We start from the raw sequence: 23,022 nt of genomic DNA on the forward strand, positions 1-23,022 counted from the left end.
AACATATTGAGTCACCGGAAGTTAATTGAGTCTTATGTTTTCTTCACTCATTTACATTAGTACATATTACATAAACAATTCGTGTTTTTTGGGCATGAAGATTAAATACGAAAAATATTTCAACTTTCTTACATTCCTAGCATCGAGAGGATTATGTAGAAAAAAAATTCGATAGTCTGCCCATTGATGATAATTGCGTGATAATTTCAATGTTTTAGCCTCTCGATCTCGAAGCGCTATGAATGAATATAAAGTAACATTCTGATGAAATATTATTTCGATATCATCAATTAATATTAAATAACAACAAAGGACATACAGATACTTGCTGTTACAAGCGTGATTATACTGATATAAGATTCGAAGAAACAATTTAAATTCCGTAAGAATTCATTTCTTTGTCGTTTGAATAAAAAATAATGTAATAATTACCTCAATAGTGTTCCAATAACAATGAATTCCTCTTCCCTCGCAATTAATTACCACGATTATAATTTTATTAATTAATATTCAGGGCAGTACAAGAATAATTCTGGATTACCATAATATTTTTATTGATCTCCATATCTAAACAATAAATTTTCATGTATTCATAGATGCACTCACTCCCCATTCGTCATACTCGAATCAAGAATAACTCGTAAAAATATCGTGATCTCGATTACCTCCCGTTAACATGAAAATATCGATACATATTTACAGAGAGTCCACCACAGATGAAATAAATCCTAGAGTATGAGGAGTCGGTGATCCTTAAACAAAATGATTATCTCTCAATTAACAATCGATCATAAGCAAATCACAAAAGAAAAAAGACAAAAAAAAAAAACCCATTAATATCTGAATATACATATAATATTCAAACAATCCCCTCGCTATCACGTCCCCGAATAAACTCGAGCCATCGAATGAGTTGAAAATAATTCACCATTTATTCTCATTAATCGTATTTTACCCTTCAACACTCATTTTATTAATACTTTCAATCCGTAAATAATTAATAATTCTATATATATTTCATACGTAAATTTTAAATAAATATATTTATGATACACTTGCGATTAATCTCGTAGTGGGGATTATATTTCTGAAGGTAGAAATGACAATTTCTCTCATCGTCTTGTCTCTCGTCGGTGCTAGATGCTTTATCTTCATCTTCATTATGATTTTTAAGTAATTCGTTCTTCATCGCTCGTGATAATGAATTAATTAATTGATTCTGAATTCCCTCGGTGGTCACAGAGCATCGCGATGCCATACCCACGTTTTCTTCGTGTGATCGAAACGATGGGCAAGCCACTGCTGCTCCAGAAGTTGATATCTCTCTTGGCTGAGAAAAAGAGGCTTTCCACGTCTGCAAAAAAAAAATGATCAATCATTAGTAATTGATCGCTCTAATGATTCAATTGAAATATTTAATTTTTGTTAAAGAGATGTGAAGATGTACTCACTTGAGATCCTTGTCCTCCTCTCCGAACTCGTCCAAATAGAGAGATCCCCAGAGACAAGCCCTCTGTCCCCTGATGACGATGATATAGGTCGTGGTGACAACGAGATAAATTCCTGTGCCACCTCCACAGTCAATTGAATGCTGAACAGCTTCACCAACGTTGTCCTGCTTGCAGCAATTCTGCTTGAGACACACGATATCCCCACACAGCAGACAAATGCTGATCTCAGGTGGTACTTTATTACACTTGAAACACTCCTTCTCGTGGTAATAAGTGAATAATTTTTCGTATTCCTTTGGAAGACTGAGAAATCTTGGCACCTGCCAAGAAAGAAAGTGATCAACAATGAGTGACTTGGCTGAAGCTGGATTTCTCCCATGAAAATCGAGAAACTGATGAAACCACACCCTCGGTACCCTCACACCAGCTTTATCATCCTGCCAATTGAGAGCACCAGCAGCAAAATTACAATCACCAGTGTCATCAACAAGCTGCAAATAGGTGACAAGCCTGTGAAATTCACTCTGAGGTTTTTTGCTGATCTCCTGAGGCAGCGGCTGTGAGTAAAGATGATGCCTGAGGAGTGCAGCTATTCTGAGAAATGGTAGACAGAGATTTTGAATATTTTCCTCATAATCGGATCCCTCGAACATGATAGCCACATCTTGCTCGTAGAGATTGCACCTGCTGAAGAGCTTTATGACACTCCTCATGACCTCTGACGATCTGTCGCCACCACCAGCCAGAATTTCTTCCCTGACACTTGGCCTGAGGTAGCAGCTCACCTGCAGAACAACCTGATAGTACAGCAGATTATAAATAACCTTGACCAGAACTCCGAAGTAAGTCTGATCGATGTGAAGTGGCAGAAGAAGAACAAATTGAATGAGAAGTGCAATTGGATCCTTGAGGAGTAGAGGTACCTCTCGTCTACGTGATGCTAGTACCAGTGATGATGAATTATCGAGACAGAGACCAGTGAGCTGTTGCCAGGTGTAGTGAATAGGCCATTGTATCAGGAGTCTCGCATGAACAGTCAATACATGAAGAAGTGCAACGATACAATCCCTCTTGGGTGCTAAAGACAAATTCGTGGATTGTGGGGATGGATAAAGCTTTCCCCCATGCTGCACCAGTTCCACTTCAAAATTTGTCCTCGCAACCGACGTTATGAACAGAAAAAGACTCTCGTGTCTGTACTGATGATCCGAGTTCTTCTGCTTGTACTTGAGATAAGTGACAGCTGTTATCTCCTCCATGGCCTTTCCCATTGCCTCAGAGAGATTTGATGGTACAGGATTCCTCTGGGCCTCCATAAGAAGACTGTTGATATCCTCGAGAATAGTTGTTGGAGATGGATGTCTAGACTTGACAACTAGACACGACTCCCCCAGCTGTGGTGACATCGGTAGAACAGAATTTGCAAGCTGACGACAGAGGGGACACAGATACTCACCCCTGTTGACAGCCAGACTCTGCTGTCTCGGTTGATTCTTCAGGGACTGTCTGTAGGGATTGAGACAGTCCAGGTGCAGATGATGACCGCATGTCTGCACGTGTACTCCACCCTCCAGTCCAATATTTATGGACAACAGCCACGAGGAGGTATTGAAATTATTTCGCATGTCCTTGAGTCGATAATCAAAATGAGCTGTTCTGATACTTTTTATTGATAATCGGGGTGCATCATCGGAGGTTGGAAGTGATACCCTCTCTGTCTTGAGTCTCTCATGACCGAGAACACTAGTCGATTGCACCAGGACAACGAGACCCATGGGCTTCTCCTCGGTGCTGGGTGTTGTCTGATTGCATATCACACAGTCATACTCCTTCTTACTGGTGACACTCGTCGTCGATGGATCCGACTGGTCCCACTCCATCCCCGATGTCGACGCATCCTCAGTCTCCATCGCCTTCTTCATAAATTGCTTCTGCTTATTAGCAAATTCGGCCATTAATTTTTGCTGTCTCTCTTTAGCTTTTTTTCTTCTCTCCTCTCTATCTCGATGCTCGACCTCTCGCTGTGCATCCTCGCACTCCCTCGTTCTCGGCCACAATTTATTTCTCGTCTCATTAATATTATGCTTGAGATTATCATCGAGCTCTGATATTTTTCTGAGAAGCTGACCAATGAAATAAGGCCCATCACCAATTCTCGATTCAAATGAATCCATCGGTGTGCTCGAGCTCGATGCCTCGGGCTGTCGTCCACCTGTTTCATCAGGGCTCCAGCTATCAGGACTCCCGGACAATTGAGAGTGAAGTTTCAACAGCAGCGATATTATACTCTCACCGGATTTCGAGAGCATCTCCCTCGATGGTGGATAAGACTGCTGCTGATAATGCGATGAACTCGTCGATGGTACGATATCCCTGACACTCGATCCCGAATTATCAATCCCCGAGGATATATTTTCAGTGTTAGTCGACGGTACCATAATTCCAGAAGCTCCCAATCTTGGAAAAATCACCTGGAGAAGATCCACTTCATTTTCAGAATTTCCCAGGAGTGGTCTCTGATTGGTATTCATGGGAACAACAGCTCCAGCCTCTAGCCCCGACGATATCGACTGCATCAGTGAAGCTGGTGGTGGTGGTAGTGCCCTCTGACGAATCGGCATACCCAAATTGTCCCTCTGATTCTGGCTCTCCTGCCTCTGGGGATTGCCCTCTCTGAACTGATCCCTCTCATCAAGAACAATCGACACATCCCACTCAGCGATTTGACTCGACGGCAGAGCTGGCAGTGTATTTCTGTGATCATTAGTGTAATCTGGTGGTGGTGCTCTACCCCTTGGATCACCAAGCTCCCTAAGCAACTCCAGCTCCCACACATCACCCTGCTCACCAATCTCCACTTCAAATTCATCATTGATCATGAGCGAGCTCTCAGTAACATCCGAGCCAATATCCCAGTCAGATGCCGTTGGATTCATAAAATCAGATCGACTCTCCACTAGACTCGTCCTGGGTATGAAAGTCTGGAGATTCTGAATAAGACTATCAGTCTCGTACCAACTACCAAAGTCCATGTCCTTGAGGGAGCACGAGACACTGGCAGATCCTGAGTAACCGGTGTAAGGACAGATTGGATTAGTCTGTTTATCAGGCACCTCCGTTGTCACAACAGCCATCTCCAGGAGATAAACAGCCAGTGCCATCATGTGTTCAGATATATTGGGATCATTAACGGCCTTGAAAAGAACCGAATAAATCATCGCGTGAAATATTCTCGTTCTCAGGACAATCCTTGGATCATCGTAATCCTGAGAGACTGGCGCTGGATATCTGAAGGGCGGCCACAGGGTCGCACTGTTGCTCTTCTTCTGGCTCTGACTCTTCGATGTAACGTACTCCGTGAATCTGTCCATTGATACCTGATAATCCCGCCTGTGGACAGCCCTCAGGAGTACATGAAGTGGATCGTACATATCGTCCCAGACTCTCGACTTTGGGCCATACATTCCCTGCTGCATTATTCCATTACCCTCGAGATTTGGTGCTCTGTACTGGGCAACATCAGCAAGCACTTCCTCAAAATCTCTATTTGGTGTTGTACCACATCTCTCTGGCATCAGCTCAATCAGCTGACTGTGGGTTTTATCACCCATGCAGAGAAGTGTCACCATTTCCAGGTGTGATACCTGAGAGTCAGACAGACCGAGATTTGTTCTCACATTGATAAGCGTCGCCAGGAATATGAGACAGCTCTCCATCATTGCTGCATCGTGTTCACCAATGAGTAGTACATTCTGTCGTGATCTCCTGGATCTCAGACTGAGCCACTCCTTCACATGAAATTTATCGATAACTGTATTGATAAATACATCTGGCTGCAGCTTAGTGGCACATATCTGGAGAAGATAGAGATCAGCATCAACCATGGAGTTGCAGAAATTGCACTGGATGTAAGTCATGGCCTGTCCTTTTATCTGCAATCCATTTCGCACCCAGAGGCCATTGAGAATCTCGTAGAAAGCCACCTGAATCCTCAGAGGATGCATCATGAGGAGGTGGAGCATGTCGGTGGGTGGTAGGAGCTCCTGGAGAGTTATCCCCTGTTGTCTGACAGCTTGACACATGAATACAGCGAAATAGCGGTGGAGGGGTATGTGGAAGGAGACGTGGAGAACATCGCAGACGTCTGGACTGGTGAAGCCAATGGCATCGAGCCAATCCTGGAGTGCTGTTAAGCAGAATGATAAAGCTCTTCTGCTGACTGATGCACTCTCTGGACCCTTCAGATGAGACACCAATGCCCACATTGGATAAGCACTTGCCTCCAGCTCTGCACTGAATGCTGCGTAATATGTTGTCGGCTCGAATTCCACGTGTGCACCCATTTCTCTCTGATTGACGTTCATTCCCTGGAACATCGAGAGAAAATCGAACCACATCTCCAGGAGGGGATCGTCAGTGAGAAAACGAACGGCCACTGGTTTATGTGAGAGTACGTTGTTGAGATCGGAGACGAGGGGCCAGTAGCAGTGCTCCTTCATCACCTGGCGTGCACAATCCACCACGTAGTGGAAATTCTTGTTGGCAGCATGAAGTGTATTCTCAACAAGAATTTTACTCATCATGTACTTGAGACTTATCACCATCACGTGGAGGAGTTTGAATTCATCAACCATTCGGACAGCAAGTCCATTATTACTGAATAGCTGGACAGATACGTGGACAACAGAATTGCTGAGTGTCTCAGGATCTCCAGATCTCTCCAGCATCATTGCTATTCTGCTGTAATGGAGGACAAAAGCACGGGTAAGGGATTCCTTGTAATCGGGATCTGGTAGCATGGAGAGGAGAAGGCAGACGAGCTTCTGGGGGAATTCGTATGCAACGGTCCAGAACATCAGCTCTTCTAGGAAAGTCGTGTGAACGAGGTCCTCCTGGAGGGATGGACAGTCCTTGTATTCATCCGGTGGCTCAGGATTCGGGAGATTTTTTATCGCATCCTGATAAATAACGTGACTCTCCTGACAGTAGGCGTCGTACTCGGACTGTCCACCAGAGGCAGCTGACGACGAGGATGATGACCAAGAGGAGGAGGAGGACGATGATGAAGTCCTCCCAGGATCCATCAAGCCCTGGTACTTCTGGGGATTTGTCAGGGCGGATGTCATGACTCTTCTCATCAGTGCCCCCATGTCATTGAGCTCCAGCAGCATTTTTAAATAAGCATCAGCCGTTTGAATGGCATTTCTGTAATCAGCTCCAGCTTTACAATTCTCTCGTAGATGCTGTATCAGACGTAGAATCATTCGGGGCATCATCGCCTCAGCGACGAACATCAGATCCGAGGGAGCTGGTGGCTTATTGACGGCTGAATTAGGACCATGCTTATCACAAAATCCTGATTCCTTCATCACATTTGTATCACCGCAATCACAAGCACCTCCAGCCTGGCTCAAAAACATATTAAAATCGTGGCGATAGTGATTACCCCTTTTAAAACAATCCGTGCACAGGGCCATACACGGTGATATACCGCAGGTACGGCAACGATATGCCACGAAATTTGGGGTCCACACGAGACCACATGTTGTCGCATTGTCGTATTTTATTACAGTCGTTGAAAATTCATCCGGTGAACAGCCACATGCCATCAGCCATTTGCACCAGTCTATTGTCTCCCAGTCGTCTATTGGCTTTCCTGGGGTTAGCAATAGGTCCAGCAGATCGTCCAGCTGCTTTCCTCGTCCTGTACCACGGCATTCGGCGTAGATATAAGCCGCTGCTCCACGCTTTCCTTTGTTCATCAGCACCTGCGCTGGCGTTGTTTTTACGAAGGTCGAGGTCATTTTGCCGAGTTCGAGGTGGTCAGGGGAAGGAAAAATTTCAGGTGGTCATTTTGGGAGGGGGGAGAGGGTTTATGAGGGCTTTCTCGGTTTCATCCCTGGTGATTTGAGGTACCTGGAAAGAGGTCTCGGTTAAAGATGTGGAGGAAATCCTCGGGGTTGTGATGTTTTCGCGGTGGAGGGGAGCGGGGTATTTTCGGGGTGCGGGGGAGGGAAAATTTATGGGACATTTTCCTTTCGGAAGTTTGACAGACGGTGGGGCGGGCAGGGGGTGTTATTGCGTGGTGGTGGAATACCCCGGGTTTTCGAGATGTTTTTTAAACAATTTGACTGTTTGAATGATTAATTAATGGTTTTATTAATTATATTTTTATTTGTTAATTAAGGACTGGTGGAGGATTTATGGGGTTTCTTTAGAGAATTATGAAAATATCTCACATCTTGAAATATCATCTTGAAACATTTTAATAAGAAAATCGATCGATGAATTCAATTGATGAATAATCGATTTGAGAACGATTAATTAATCATTAATGCAAATGAATTTCGCTGGGATAGAAAAATACAAGGACGAGTGATTCTGATGGAAAATGCCAAAATCCGAGGATTTCCTCAGCGAAAAAATTCCACAGACCAATTCTTCACGAGATGAATATAAATTTAGAAAAATGTCAACTTCATATATAGTTTTATGACTTCATTACCACTGAATCATCCCTTGAATAATGGAGTACGATGTAAAATGTTGAGAGAATTATGGGAGAATTTCCGGAGATCTCTCCCAACAAATTCCCCCATAAAACAATAAAAAAAAATAAATATTGAGAGATTATTTGACGTTTCCCCATTGAAAAAACGGTGATGTCACGTCTTGAACCGAAAAATCCTTGGATATAGGTTATGTTCGTTGGAGAATTAAGAGTTCCTAATGACTAATCAATGATTTCGGGTGCGATGAGTTGGTGAAGGTCACGATGAGTGAATTCTTCTGGTTTTTACCTTGTAATAATGATGCAGATCTCTGGAGAATATAAGTCTCTAGTCCAAACAACAAATCACTGAATAATTCAAGTCCCAGAATGGTCACCCCACTAGCCCATGATCATATTAAATCATACGACTGAATCGACGACTGGGGGTTAAAAAATAAAGATCAAGTGACGATTGAATAGAAACTTTTCATAATGGATGGATTACAAACCCCTCGAGCTCCCGAGTTAGATCTCAGATCAAGTTTTCGATCACTAGGTGGATTATGTACTCCAACACTTGGGCATCGAACACGTTAACCACTCGGTGACAAAATAATTATTTCCCTGCCAAACTGCCAACAGTCACGTATTACCGAACCATTCTGTCACATCTCCGTGATTTTCTGGAGGGGGCACTTGTACTCGGTGATTTTTGAGGAGAGGGGGCACCTAGAATATTATTTATTTCAATTTATTTTCGAGTTATCGCCTTCTTACTCTTTTTTTTTTTATATGAAGGTTTTTAGAGATCACTAAGGATTTTATCGTGGCAAGTAGTTCAGAGCAAAAAGGGCAGATGTCGTCAGGGGGGGCTTCCCCCTCCATTTTTCCCGCGCATGCGCAAACAGCAGCGGGAAATTTTGAATGCATTACTAAACCCAAAATTTCCGAGATATTTCATTCATTCATAATTTCTTCTCAAGAAATTTTTTTTATTTAACGGATGATTTCTGGAGATTTAAATTGTTGAAAAAGGCTATATTTTTTATTATTAATTATTAATTGTTGTAATAGCGTTACTGTTGAATGAATGGGGATTATAATGGAGTTGCTAGGCAACCGTCGATTAATCAAGGATAAATACTCGTCCATAAATTATTGAATCAAAAAATTGAATATTAAAAATTATAACCGAGGGATGTCCAGTGAGAATGAAACAAAATCATCGAAACACGAAGGAAAACGGAGGAAATTCCTGCGAGAACTATTAGCCCTCAAGGCATTTGAGAAATTTCTCCCTCACCCAGAGGACGAGCCCTCGAGTTACAAATCAATTTCATCAGAATACATCGACGAATATTGCCTAGAGGATTTCGTACCCATCCTGGAGAAAGAGGAAGTCCTCACCGAGGTAATCACGACGAGAATAATAATTCATTCAATTATAATTAATTAAAATACTTTACATATCGTCCAGAAACGAGTGAATTATCCAGTTTACGGTGGGAGTCTGACGGAGACCATCTACAAGGAAAAGATCTCGAAGGAAATCCTAAAAAGGCGTTCCACAGTTCTAAACCTCCACGAGCCCTTCCGAAGAAACAGCAGGTTCACCACACCTGTAACCGATCGTCTGACAGATTAAATCCCATCCTCTCAAATAATCTAATGAAAATTTATTGTATACGCAATTTTTTACATACAATATAGCTATTTGGTTTGATGACAGTAATGCAAACGAATAAACGATTAATCAGTTTAATTATTCAAACTGGTCTACCCTCGGTACCATAAAGTCAAAAATATCGGTGTAAAAATCTCGTCGCAATATCTTTAAACCTTAAAAAATGATTCTACCATCATTATTATTTCGAGATTTCACGCCCTGAGGGAGACGAACTGGTGGAACACATCGAGAATGTGAGGATCAAGATCCGGAGTGAACAGAAGAGTTTCGAGAGTCGATGAGTATTTCATGACTTGTTCGTGGTGGGTTAGAAAGACCTGTTGAAGACGGCCAACGGTCCACTTGTACCAGTGGGTGTTGTAGTCAATGCCATCAGTATCACACCTGACCAAGTGCTCAGAGAGAATCATAATAAACCGTTGAAAAATAATAAGAAAGAGATTCTTCTGATCTGCCTGCGCTGCCTCCAGCTTCTCCTCCATCCTCTCCAGTACTTCCTCAGAGGGTCTCTCCCCCTTGTCCTTACTACCATCTTCCTCATCAGACGATGATCCAGACTTGCTCTCATCTCTTCTCATCTTCTCACGCGCCTCAGTGAGCTCTTTAGTCAATTTAATGACGTGTTGATTCTTCTTACGAATTGTCAAGTGTAGAATTTCCCAGATATACAATTTAGTGAATTCAGATGACATTTCTCTGGAGAATATCCAATTGGCGATTGCACTGCACTCGATAATACCAGTCTTGAGGAATTTGTCAGTGAGAACAACCATCATCTGATAGTGGTTCTTCCACAAGGCGTACATATTCATCAGGATGCATTTTTGCGCTTCCTCGGTTTCTGCTAGCACCTTGAACACATAATGAAATTTTCCAATGGCAGCGAAGCTGTGGCTGAAGCTCTTGGAGCCCAAATTGAGAAGTGTCTGGACAAAGACATCGATCTTCAAAGGATTGAAATTATTGGTCTCCTCGTTTTCCCCAGGTCCAGGCAGGGTATTGAGGACATTGATGACTTCCTCGGGAGTGCACTTTCTCCTGATGGAGACAACGAGCTCATGAGCAGCAGCTGTTCCAGGGAGTGAGCTAGCGCCCTCAGAGCTGTACTTGTAAATTGGCTCAGGAACAGCTGGAATCAATTCAGCGTAGCTCTCAGGCATCATGTCCCTGATTCTCTGGTGATAGGATAGCCTCAGGGATTTGAGGAGTACCTCCTTGATGAACATGGGTCTTGGATGCTCGGCATCTCTCTGGAGACAGGAGTCCCAGTCCTCCCAGGACCATCGAAACTGAAAATTACTCAGGTGGTAGGCGAACCACCAGACGAATCTGTCGAAACAAGCGGCTGCCATGCTGTCAATTCTCCTGAATAAAATTTCAGTTGCCTGAGCCAATACCTGGGGCATCGTCGACGGCTGGAGCTTGCAGAGTTCAATGAGAATTGAGCCATAGCAGATCTCCAGGTGTTTGGGTGTTGGTAATTTGAATAATTCTCCAAACATCACCTCAACGATACAGTAATCCAGTGGAATTTTATTTTTGTATGGAAAATTCAGGAGATTAGCTGCACAGTCCTTTCTCTCGTGGAAGTGATTGTCGATTATCTGTCTGAGGTGTTCCTCGATGAGAAATCTCTCGATTGCGTGACTCCCGGGGAGTAGTGGACCCTCTGCTGGGCAGTCTGTGTAATCGAACATGCGGAAGGTGACGGTTGGCAGGGGATAGAGATATGAGTCGTGATGTGGTGGTGGAATTATCGTTGGAAGATTGTGCTGGAGGGCTTCACAGAGAATCGAGTCGAATGCCAGATAGGGACGTGGGATGTGTTTCTCAGCCCAATTGTCCTGTCGGAGTTTTCGCACTTGTGCCCAGAGACAGTCCAGGTATTCCTCCTGGGGATGAGGAGTGTCACTGGACCAGACACGAAGGGCTGGCTGATGTTTTTTACTTCTTTTATTCAGGAATACTTCGATTGTTACCATCAGGTGGTCCAGCTCCTGCTCTTTCTTCTCGTAGAGCTCTCGTCCCACCCAGGGTAGTGTCGACAGGACTGCGTAGACGTACCAGTCCCGCCTCACCTGGGGTACACTATCCTCGTTGGCTGCGTCTAGCATCGAGTCGAAGAGCTGCATCAAGGATCCACATGACAACACGTGACAATTAACAAGATCCGCAAGAAAACGCAGGGAATATCTAGCTGCGTCCCATTTGCAGGACTTCAGGGCGTCTTTGAAATTCTTCACCATGTAGTCCACGAATTCACCACCGAAGTTGAAGTTCTTGGCGTTCAGAAGGCCGACGAGTGTTGTGTAGATCGTGCATTTCTCTGGCATTTTCATCGCACAATCCGTCAGGATTCGGAGAATTTTTGTACGGAAAACCCCGAGATCTGCCTCCAGCACTGACGCCAGACCCTCCAGGTTACTCTCCAGGGAGGAGGTGGATTTCTCACCCACTCGGAGGATCAGCGACTCCAGGCGATCCTCAATCTCTTGGTTCTCAGAGACTCGACGTCTTTTCTTGTAGGCACGTTCTGGAAAAAATATTTATCATCGAGTGAGAAACTTCTCGATTTCTTATCGAAACCGGTGACTAGGCGAACTTAACCTCAAACTCTAGAGAAAAGCCCTGGGGAACACCGGATCCATGAGAGATCCAATAAAAAATCGTACTTACCGTATCCATCATCATCGTCGTGAGCTCTTCGTCGACTCATCGTTTCTAAAATCGTCAGGTCCTCAAGGAACAACTGAACATCGATGTCTCACAGATCTCAACTGACAGCCACGTCTCGCCTGAAATAAACCCCACATTCATCACTTAAAACTGCAATTAATCAACAAAATAAATATCTAATTACCGAATGCTTCTCTCGATTAGAATGAGCAACGAGTTATCGAGTCGATCCAACGATTCAATTGTCGATTTCTTCACGAGATTTTTCACTGGACAATTATTTTGGGTTCCAAGACTTCCATGGACTCCACCAAAGAGGACTGACCAAAGTAGAGGCTCAGTTCTGGGGGTTTGAGCAACCCCAGCGGCATCGTAGTAGCCGACCCCATAAGAGGGAGGGCGCCACACGCAACACTGGGGTGCTGTCATCACATCCACAGGGCAGCAGTCTGAAAGAGATATTTTTACTCAATATAAAGATAAATAATAATAATTTTTTCATGGAATCATCTGCCTTAATGCTGACCAGAATTGGTACCTTGCACGTAACCAGCCCCACCATAGCCAGGGAATGATAAGAATTTTTAAGAGAAAAAAAAATTTTTTAAGAGAGAATTATTTATTAGGTTCAGAATTTTCGCAATTATCTTATCTCGTCAAATTGAGACTGCCCGCGGTGTTCTGTGCGCATGGACGGTGTGCGTGCGTATGCACGGAGTATCGCCTGGCGACCCCCCACTCGAGCGGTCTTCTGTGCGCATGCAGGGTGTTCTGTGCGCATGCGGGGTGTTCTGTGCGCATGCCCGGAGTATCGCCGGGGGACCCCCCACTCGAGCGCCGTCTCCAACGCCCTGCCATTTTGAGTGGGGGGTCAGTCGTTCCGCGACCGCGCGCGGAACGTCTAGTCGTGCGTCGCGTATTTAAACTCCGTTAACATCTGGGTCCTAGTGAGCGCAGAAACCCGCGCCGCCTGTGAACATTGAAAATACAAAGTGCGGGACTCAGTGCAAGTGATTTTGTGAATTGTTTAGTGTGTGTTTAGATACGGACTGAAGTGACAGTGCGAATTAGATTCGAAGGATTACTTTTCTCATTCATGTTATTCTGAATGATTAAAAATATTATTTGATCTTTGATATTATTTTATTGATCTTTGTGGATTTGGAGTTGATAAAACATTCTTGGTTGTGTGGTGAGTGATTAGTGAATTTGTGAACTGTCTCGAGTGCTAGTGCTTCCAAGACGACTTCAACCTTTGGCGTCAGAATCACATGGACATCACCAGGATTGGAGGGAATCTTGCAACCCACTGCAAGGTGAGTTACGTATGCATTTTTTTATGACCTTGAAGCATCATTTTCATTTTATTTTCATGTCATTTTTTTCATTCCTGATTCTTGATATATTCAATGCCTACATTACAAACAATTTTCAGTTATTCAATTAACTCTCCAATAAAATAAAAAAATTTAAAATAAAAAATAATAAATAATTTAAAATAATAATTTAAAATAAAAACTATCAAATCATAATTAAAAATCGCCTTTGCAGTAAAAAAATTAAATTACCCAAACCCCCAGAACTGAGCCTCTACTTTGGTCAATCCTCTTTATTTATTAAAAAATCCTCAAATTTATTAAAAAATGACTAAACAATTTCAAAAAATATCATACAACTGTAATTGTCATCAAAACACCCGACTAAAAGTTCGCACAATAATTTCTATGAAATTTAAATATAAAATAAAAAATTGATGTTTAAAACTGAATTGTTTAAATATAAAATTTCACAATAACACGAAAAATTCAAATTTTCATCGAAAAAGAACTGATTAAAAAATTCTTTCATTCAGTTCCTGAATTTTCTGCTCAAAATGATTTTAAATGATAGAAAAAAAATGTTTTAAACCTCTCGTTTATCGATCCAATTGATTTCCGATGATTTCACGTGTTCCACTTGCGATGAAGAATTCTAAATAACTGGTGAAATAATAATAAATAATTTCTCTGGATACGAATAACTTGGATAAATGAACAATTAATTAACGGATTGTCAGGGACGCCGGGACAGCTGTGAATTCAAAAAACATCGACATCCGGTGCAGCGATTCCCTCTACATCCTTCCGCAAAAAAGCAAGTGGCGCCAAATTCCGTAAAATCGCCACTTTCTCCCGCTCTTCATTATGTGTCGGTGTTCATTCCATTGAAAAAAATAAAATACAGAAAGAGGGAACGCCATAACGTTCAACGGTAACTCCAAAACTTTTTCACAACGACAGCATTCAGAATGATTTTAACCGGAGGTTAGACCAATTTATTTTATCGTTATCAATCGGTGCTACTAAATAAACAATCCCAAACATAAATATTGTAAAAACTGTCAGTATGCCCTGGCATCCTCGCCAACCGACGCTCGTTGATTAATATTTTTTTTTCTCTCTGTTTATACCGCATTTTAACATCACCAGCAACGAAGAACGATCGACTCTGAAGACGAGGTGATTAGCCCAGTGAATTTATTGAAGGTAATTATTATTGTGGATTTTTTATTTTCAATTTTTTATCAATTTATTTGGAAATATTTCTAGTCTCGATCGTTCATTCGGTTATTGTCTGCCGAAATTGTACGAAAAGGTGGCGTTTTGCCTTTTATTATTTCAAAAAGGCGCTAACTTGAGATTGCAGGTACTGGAGATCCGTTGGGGTGTTGATGTTCCGGATTTTTCGGTGGTCCACACGTTTTTGTTTTCGGTACGATGATTTTTTTGATTTCCCCCCTTTTTTTATTGGATTTTTGATCATCAGGAATTGAGCCAGTGGAACAGATCAACGTGTTTTCAGATTTTCAAGGACCAATTACGAATTAAAAACTCAATAAATTAAATGATTGATGATGATTTTGTCAATGAAAAATAATGTCACATCGAAGAAAATGAAAATTTTGTTTTTTTCAGAATAACAAACGCCTCGAAGATGAGTACGGAAAATGGAGGCGGCGATGCCCCGAAGAAGAAGACGATCGAGGGAATTTACCAGAAGAAATCACAGCTGGAGCACATTCTCCTTCGTCCTGACACGTACATCGGTTCCGTGGAGTTTGTCCAGGAGCAGATGTGGGTCTACGACAAGGAGAAGCAGATGATGATCCAGCGTGAGATAAAATATGTGCCAGGTCTCTACAAGATCTTCGACGAGATCCTGGTGAATGCTGCTGACAACAAGCAGCGAGATCCCAAGATGGACACTATAAAAATAGATATTGACGCCGATAACAACACAATATCAGTCTGGAACAATGGAAAAGGAATACCAGTGGCAGTTCACAAGGAGGAGAACATGTACGTGCCCACAATGATCTTCGGACATCTCCTGACATCATCGAATTACGACGACGAGGAGGAAAAAGTCACTGGTGGTCGTAACGGTTACGGTGCTAAGCTCTGTAATATATTTTCCCATCGTTTCACCGTTGAGACAGCATCGAAAGAGTACAAGAAGTCCTTGAAGCAGACGTGGGGTAATAACATGGGAAAAGCCTCAGAGCCACGAATAAAAGAATTCTCCGGTGATGATTTTACGAAAGTCACATTCTCCCCGGACTTGAAGAAATTTAAAATGGAAAAATTGGACGATGATATTGTCTCCTTGATGTCGAGGAGAGCTTATGACGTAGCAGCATCAGCTCGAGGGGTCAAAGTATTCCTCAATGGACAGAGAATTCCTGTTAAGGCCTTCAAGGACTACGTCGATCTCTACATCAAGGGAAAGGAGGATGACAATGCTAGTCCACTGAAGATAGCCTATGAGTCCTGTGGGCCTCGATGGGAAATCGCTGTCACTCTCTCTGACAGGGGATTTCAACAGATGTCATTTGTCAATTCAATTGCCACGACCAAAGGAGGTAGACATGTTGATCACGTGACGGATTTGATCGTTAAAAATCTACTGGAGACATTGAAGAAGAGGAATAAGGGAGGCGTTCCTATCAAGCCTTTTCAGATAAAGAATCATCTCTGGATATTTATCAATTGTTTGATCAACAATCCCACGTTTGACTCTCAGACTAAAGAGAATATGACACTTCAGGCCAAATCATTCGGACAAAAGTGCACGATAAGTGAAAAATTTGTGACGACAGTTACAAAAATTGGAATAGTCGAGTCTGTTTTGTCCTGGGCAAAGTTCAAGGCTGACTCGCAGCTGCAGAAATTGGGGCCCAAGTCCAAGCAGAGAAAATTATCAGGAATTCCAAAGCTCGAGGATGCTAATGATGCTGGTACAGCAAAATCCATAACTTGTACATTAATTCTGACTGAGGGAGACTCAGCCAAGTCCATGGCAGTGTCTGGAATAGGTGCACTTGGTCGTGATAAATATGGAATATTTCCACTAAAGGGTAAAATTCTGAATGTACGAGAGGCAACGCACAAGCAAATCCTTGAGAACGCTGAGATTAATAATTTGATCAAGATCCTAGGGCTCCAGTACAAGAAGAAATACGAAACTGACGATGACATGAAGACCCTGAGGTATGGAAAAGTGATGATCATGACTGATCAGGATCAGGATGGCTCTCACATCAAGGGACTCCTGATTAATTTTATTCACCACAACTGGCCTACGCTTCTCCGACGAAATTTCGTTGAGGAATTCATAACACCGATCGTCAAAGTGTGGAAAGGAAATCACAAATTGTCATTCTACTCGTTACCCGAGTTCGAGGAGTGGAAAAAGGAGACGGAGAATTTTCACACGTACAATGTCAAGTACTACAAAGGTTTGGGTACATCTTCGGCTAAAGAGGCTAAGGAATATTTCGCAGATATGGCAAGACACAGGATCAGATTCAGATACGATGGTGAGCAGGACGATCAGAACATCATAATGGCATTCAGCAAGAAGTGCGTGGATCAGAGAAAGGATTGGTTGACGAATCACATGGACGAGACCAAGAGGAGAAAGGAGGTGGGACTTGGAGAGAGATTCCTCTATCAGAAAGACACTAAAGCTGTATCATACTCAGATTTTATTAACGTGGAGCTAGTGTTGTTCAGTAATTACGATAATGTCAGGTCAATTCCCAGCATGATTGATGGATTTAAGCCTGGACAGAGAAAAGTTATATTCACATGCTTCAAGAGGAATGACAAAAAGGAAGTGAAGGTCGCCCAATTGGCTGGTTCTGTCGCTGAACATTCAGCCTATCATCACGGTGAGGCATCACTCATGGCTACCATTATTAATTTAGCCCAGAATTTCGTTGGCAGCAATAATATAAATCTTCTGATGCCCAATGGTCAGTTCGGTACGAGAGCCCAGGGTGGAAAGGACTCGGCAAGTCCCAGATATATATTCACTAAACTCAGTCCACTGGCGAGATTTATATTTCACAAACACGATGATGCACTCCTGAAGCACGAGTACGATGACAATCAGAAAATTGAACCTGTTTACTACATTCCTATTATACCAATGGTACTGGTCAATGGAGCTGATGGCATTGGCACTGGATGGATGACTAAAATTCCTAATTACAGTCCCAGGGAGATCATTGATAATCTGTACAGAATGATTGAGGGGGGCGAGCCCAAGCCTATGACTCCGTTTTATAAAAATTTTGTAGGGAGTATTGAGAAGTGTGGAGAGTACAGATATGTTATCTCTGGTGAGATATCGATTATTGGACCTGATAAAGTGGAAATAACAGAGCTTCCTGTTGGCTGCTGGACCCAGACATACAAAGAGACTGTTCTCGAGCCCATGCTCAATGGATCAGAGAAAACTCCAGCTCTCATCACTGATTTTAAAGAGTATCATACTGACACTGATGTAAAATTTATTGTCACACTGTCGCGTGATAAACTCCAGGAACTCGAGAGAGAGGGTCTCCACAAGGCCTTCAAGATACAGACTACAACGTCAATTACCTCAATGTGCGCCTTCGATGAGGCTCAGTGTCTCCAGAAGTACGATTCTGTTTTGCAAATAATGAGAGGATTTTATAAAGTTCGATTGGACACCTATCACAGGAGGAAAGATTATCTGGAGGGAATTCTCAAGGCTGAGGCGTCGAAACTCAGTAATCAGGCTAGGTTTATCATCGAGAAGTGCGATGGTGATCTTGTTATTGAGAATAAGAAGAAGAAGGATATGATTGCTGAGCTTGTCAGAAGAAATTATGACTCAGATCCAGTTGTTGCCTGGAAATTGGCCCAGAATAGAGAAGAAGTTTTGGTAAATCATTGTTTATTATTCCTGTTTAATTACTCTGTTAATATTCCTGTAATAATTCAATTGAAATGTTTTGCTACCGAAGAAAGAAGAAGTGAGTTCAGAGAAATGAATTCTGGTTTCATTCATTTTTTTAATCAATTTTTAAATAGTTGTTATTAATATTGAAATGAAAAAAAAAATTGATCTACTCTTTCAGGAAGAGGTAGCAGACGGTGAAAATGGTGATGAGCCAGCATCAGCATCTGCAATAGAGAAAGAGAATTTTGACTATCTCCTGGGAATGACAATGTGGTCCCTCACGAAAGAACGGAAGGACGAATTATTGAAACAACGAGACACGAAAATTGGTGAACTGCAGCGTCTGCAGGCGAAAACGCCGATGGGTCTCTGGAAAGAGGATTTGGATGCTCTACTGGCAGAACTGAATAGAGTCGAGGAAAAAGAGCGTAAAGACGAGGAGAAGCCAAAGGCAGGAGCGAAGAAAACCGCTGCCAAGCCACTGTACAAAGTGGAGAACTCACGCCGTATACTTCCATTAATCGACAGCGACCTGAAGAAGAGAATCGAGAAAGCAGATATCGTATCAAAGGACAAGAAAGACGGTGTGAAGAAGGCGCCACGCGTGAAGAAAGAGAAAATTGAGATAAAAGAGGAGAAAGATGAGTTCGATATGCTAGTGGAGTCGAATGCAAAATCTCTAGAGGACAGACTGGGTACATCACCAGATAAAATTGATAAGAAGAAGAAAAAAGGTGGTGGTAAGCAGACAACTCTGCCCTTCAAGCCCATTGAGAAGAAGAAGAAGAAAAAATCGAGAGGCAGTGATGAGAGTGATGAGAGTGATCCAGACATTGATTTTGATACTCTATCACCACCACCAGCACCTAGAACACCGAGAAGAGCTGCTGCTGCTAAGAAAAAATATAATTTGGACAGTGAGGACGAGAAGAGCAGTGATGTTGATCTTCTGAGTGATGATGAAGAGAAGAAACCAGTGTCTGCACCATCATCTGCTCCATCAGCTCAGTCAGCATCTGGAAGAGGTCATGACAGTGACTCTGAGGATGATTTTAAAATTGATAAGAAGAATCAGCCGCCTAAACCTAGCTCTGAGGAGCTTTTTGATTCACTCGTTGGAAATACACCAGTGAAATCAAGTGGCGATAGAGTTGCAAGCTCTAGTGATGATTCACCGATTGTCAAGCATATCGCTAAGAAAAAAACGTCTGGGGGTAAGAAGAAGGAGAATGGTGGGCCTAAGGGGGTGAAGAGAACTGTCAAGAGGATGAATTCATCTGATGAGGATGAGGATGATATTTATGAGGCCAGGGGGAAGAAGAAGGTGAAGAAGAGCGAGAGCTTTGATGATAGTATTGTCGAGGATTCACCACCGCCTAGGAAACCTGGGGGTAGAGCCAGAAAAGCTGTTTCCTATGCCATGGATTCTGATGATTCAGATTGAGGGAATCAGGATAGATAGATTGATTGCAATCCAATTGAAAATGAGGGGTCACTTTAATTTGTTTATATCTCGGGAAAAAGGGCCCCAAAAAAAAAGGCAAAAGAACTTTTTTTATTTGAAAAAATCTCTGGCATTTGTCTCTAGAATTTTTTCTCCGAATAGATATTTACGCGATACGTCAGTTACAAATGGATTTACGAGTTATTTACTCGATCCAATTTACTACTGTCTCAGCTCATCATCTCCACGAGATTTTGATAAGTGTATGTGGTAATTAGGATAATTAATTAATGTGTAGGTGAATTGCAATGGTTTTTTACGGGATATGGGGGGTGGGTTATTCACGGGGGGTGATAATTCTGGTATGCGAAAGTTTGTGAGATTATCGTGGAATTAATACGGGAATATGGATGATTTTAAATCGTTGATATTTGGGAGTGGAAAAATATTTTCTATTGAAAATTTTAGTTGTCCATTCCCTTTATTCAATGTTAAACAATTTTTCAACCCAACGATTTTATACGTGATCTTTGGTTTTGGTCCTTTCGAGTTGTACAGTACACATGATTAATCTCAACGACTTATTAGAGTAATTAGGAGTGTAATTTTATTTTTGTCTCGATTTCAATTAACTGATTATTTTCGTTTAGTCTCACGAGACGTGAGTGAATGCACATCAATATGATAATGAGAGATTTATAAGATTGTAGCTGAATCTCTCGGATTTTGTTAATTTACTCGTATGTAGGTTTTTTTTAAAATAATAGGCGGATGTGGTGAGATGTAAGTTATTTCGTGATTGAATAATTTGGGAAAATTATTCCGTCGGGAATGAATTATTTTTTCCTAAACTAAAATTTTCATGCTAAATACGAAATTCAATTATTTACCCCTCAGAGTAATGGGATATTATAATTAATAATTATTTGTAAGATTTGTAATAAACACCACTCACCTGAATATTTTCAACTCCTTGTCTCGTTCTTGTCTGATAATTAATGACAATTGTACGTATGAGAATGAATGTTAAATCGGAGGATTAATGTTTGAATAAAAAAAATTGAATTCAATTTATTGTTGTCTTTGAATCCTGTCTTGATAAATCAAATGGGGGGATTTATTTATTTTTTTTTAATAAAAAAAAATTGAGAAAAACACAGGGGAAAAAATGCGCATGAAAAAATGGTTTTTGTTATCGACATTTTTTTTTAGATCGCGTTAACTATAATACAAAGCAAAAGGGCACTTGATAAAATAACTTAGTCTTCTATTTCCATAATTATTAATATCTATATAACGTACATATATAAAACAAATTGAGTAAAGCGACTAATTGATTCAGGTCTGTTGAATTATGATGATGATCTAGAGATAATTCGTTTTCTTTTTAGGTTGACATTTTTTATTGCTCATCCCTATTAGACGCAAATTAAAATGATCGAGTCCCGAAGAAGGAGGAGATAAAATGAATTTGATAATTAATCGCACGAGTAAATCAATTCACCAGTGAAAATATTAATTTATCTAGAATGATAGCAAAACGATTTGTGAATAAAATGGAATTGTACAATTTTTCGCTTTTTATTTCGTTCTTCTCTCTAAAATAACGAATTGAAGATAAAAATTTCATACGATTTTTTTCCAGTTCACTGTGGAATCGATTAAATTATGGACTTTTATTGTTTATGACATCAATGAAAATTGTGGAATTAAAAATAAAAGGGGAGACAATGATCTTCGAAATATGTGAAATCAAGTAAAAACAATTCTTTTGATTTCTTTCAGTTTTTAGGTTTTTTTTTCGTATGATATATACACGCATGCTAAATTGTAACAATTTTTTCGATTTTTCTCTTCATTGCAAATATTCCATTATTCTCATACCACACACTAAGGACATATGAATCGCTCACATTTTTTAAATAATTGAAATGAAAAATAGAAAAGATTAATACCTCGATTATTCTTCATCGATTTTACCTTTCAATTATCATTTTCAAAATTCTAATACGCCAGAAATATGAAATAAATTGCATAGAAAGAACATTTACTTTTGAAATTTTGAATATTTATTTGTTACCCTCACTCACACATTTTCAGTCACTCAAATTTTCCCCACAAAAAAAAAAGTGTAGAAAAACAGACTCAAAACGATAAAATAAAAAAAAAGATTTCACTTTCATGAAACGTTTTTTAATTAATTTTTGTTGCTCTTTTCATTCACAAAGACTTATCACATGTTTATGTCGATTTTTTTTCATCATTTTTCAAATCCTTACATTATCTAATTTTCCCTCGTCTCTCACTTCATTTACATTTTTTAAATTCTCATTCAAGCACTAGTATTGTTTTTTTTTCTTTCGAATCAGCTCACTGTTCGATACAAGGAACAATAACACAATTTAATATTCTTCTCATTTTTACGGACACAATATTTTTTATTGTTGTCATGTTTGAATTCAGCAGTGAAATGATAAAACGCGACACGTCAAATTTTTCACACCTCACTGAATGTGAAATTACTCCGATAACGAGAAATTTTAGAGGGAAATATGAAAATAGTATTTTAAATATTTATTCATGCATTAAAATCTGTCGATATTTTCCCCTAAAAATCCATCAATTACGCGATTAATTTTAAATCAACAAAGAAAATAGATTAAACTCACAAAATTTTATCATTTCACTCCCGAATAATTGCATTAATGAATTTATCATTCGTGATAGTTTGCGTGTATAATTTCTTCTCTCTCATAACTGAAATAAAAAGAATCAGTTACTCCATTATTTCTCCAATTATCCTCTTATTTTTGATTCCACAAAAAATGCACTGATTGTTATTTTAATCAATGAAATTCTATGTCGTCATTGATATAAATTTTGTTACTAATTCCTCCTTCATCGAGAGGGATGAAATTAAATAGATTAATTAATGAATTGTTTTTTTACCGGTGATTATTGTGGCAGGGTGGATGTCTGTGTCTGTAACAGTGATGTTTGAATAATTTTTTCCTTTATC

The 23,022-nt window shown here is 40.8% G+C and overlaps 4 protein-coding genes across 6 annotated transcripts; 2 read left to right on the plus strand and 2 right to left on the minus strand.

Moving 5' to 3' along the window:
• Positions 1-84: 84 nt before the first annotated feature.
• Positions 85-8,756, minus strand: Ubr3 (Ubr3 ubiquitin ligase). 2 transcript variants are annotated; one of them, XM_011298911.1, is made up of 4 exons: positions 8,454-8,756; positions 8,252-8,384; positions 1,452-7,367; positions 85-1,354 (listed from the first exon to the last, which is right to left on the minus strand). In XM_011298911.1, exons 3-4 carry the CDS (start codon positions 7,253-7,255, stop codon positions 1,237-1,239), a joined length of 5,922 nt encoding a protein of 1,973 aa, XP_011297213.1. In that variant the 5' UTR covers positions 7,256-7,367; positions 8,252-8,384; positions 8,454-8,756; the 3' UTR covers positions 85-1,236. The 2 variants fall into 2 exon arrangements, with proteins under 2 accessions (XP_011297213.1, XP_011297212.1); XM_011298910.1 differs by having other exon boundaries at positions 8,252-8,756.
• Positions 8,757-9,037: 281 nt separating this feature from the next.
• On the plus strand, positions 9,038-9,606 carry LOC105262985 (uncharacterized). The gene is made up of 2 exons (XM_011298913.1): positions 9,038-9,355; positions 9,422-9,606. The coding sequence occupies exons 1-2, from the start codon at positions 9,143-9,145 to the stop codon at positions 9,587-9,589; spliced, it is 381 nt and encodes a 126-aa protein (XP_011297215.1). The 5' UTR covers positions 9,038-9,142; the 3' UTR covers positions 9,590-9,606.
• Cbp80 (Nuclear cap-binding protein subunit 1) lies at positions 9,598-12,611 on the minus strand. Its single transcript, XM_011298912.1, has 3 exons — positions 12,492-12,611; positions 12,308-12,426; positions 9,598-12,164 (listed from the first exon to the last, which is right to left on the minus strand). The coding sequence occupies exons 2-3, from the start codon at positions 12,345-12,347 to the stop codon at positions 9,823-9,825; spliced, it is 2,382 nt and encodes a 793-aa protein (XP_011297214.1). The 5' UTR covers positions 12,348-12,426; positions 12,492-12,611; the 3' UTR covers positions 9,598-9,822.
• Positions 12,612-14,498: 1,887 nt separating this feature from the next.
• Top2 (topoisomerase 2) lies at positions 14,499-20,091 on the plus strand. 2 transcript variants are annotated; one of them, XM_011298915.1, is made up of 4 exons: positions 14,499-14,610; positions 14,776-14,832; positions 15,262-18,541; positions 18,738-20,091. In XM_011298915.1, exons 3-4 carry the CDS (start codon positions 15,281-15,283, stop codon positions 20,001-20,003), a joined length of 4,527 nt encoding a protein of 1,508 aa, XP_011297217.1. In that variant the 5' UTR covers positions 14,499-14,610; positions 14,776-14,832; positions 15,262-15,280; the 3' UTR covers positions 20,004-20,091. The 2 variants fall into 2 exon arrangements, with proteins under 2 accessions (XP_011297217.1, XP_011297216.1); XM_011298914.1 differs by lacking the exons at positions 14,499-14,610; positions 14,776-14,832 and adding an exon at positions 14,994-15,058.
• Positions 20,092-23,022: the final 2,931 nt, after the last annotated feature.

Source organism: Fopius arisanus, unplaced genomic scaffold (genome assembly GCF_000806365.1).
Source record: "Fopius arisanus strain USDA-PBARC FA_bdor unplaced genomic scaffold, ASM80636v1 scaffold00012, whole genome shotgun sequence".
Classification (NCBI taxonomy): Eukaryota; Metazoa; Arthropoda; class Insecta; order Hymenoptera; family Braconidae; genus Fopius; species Fopius arisanus.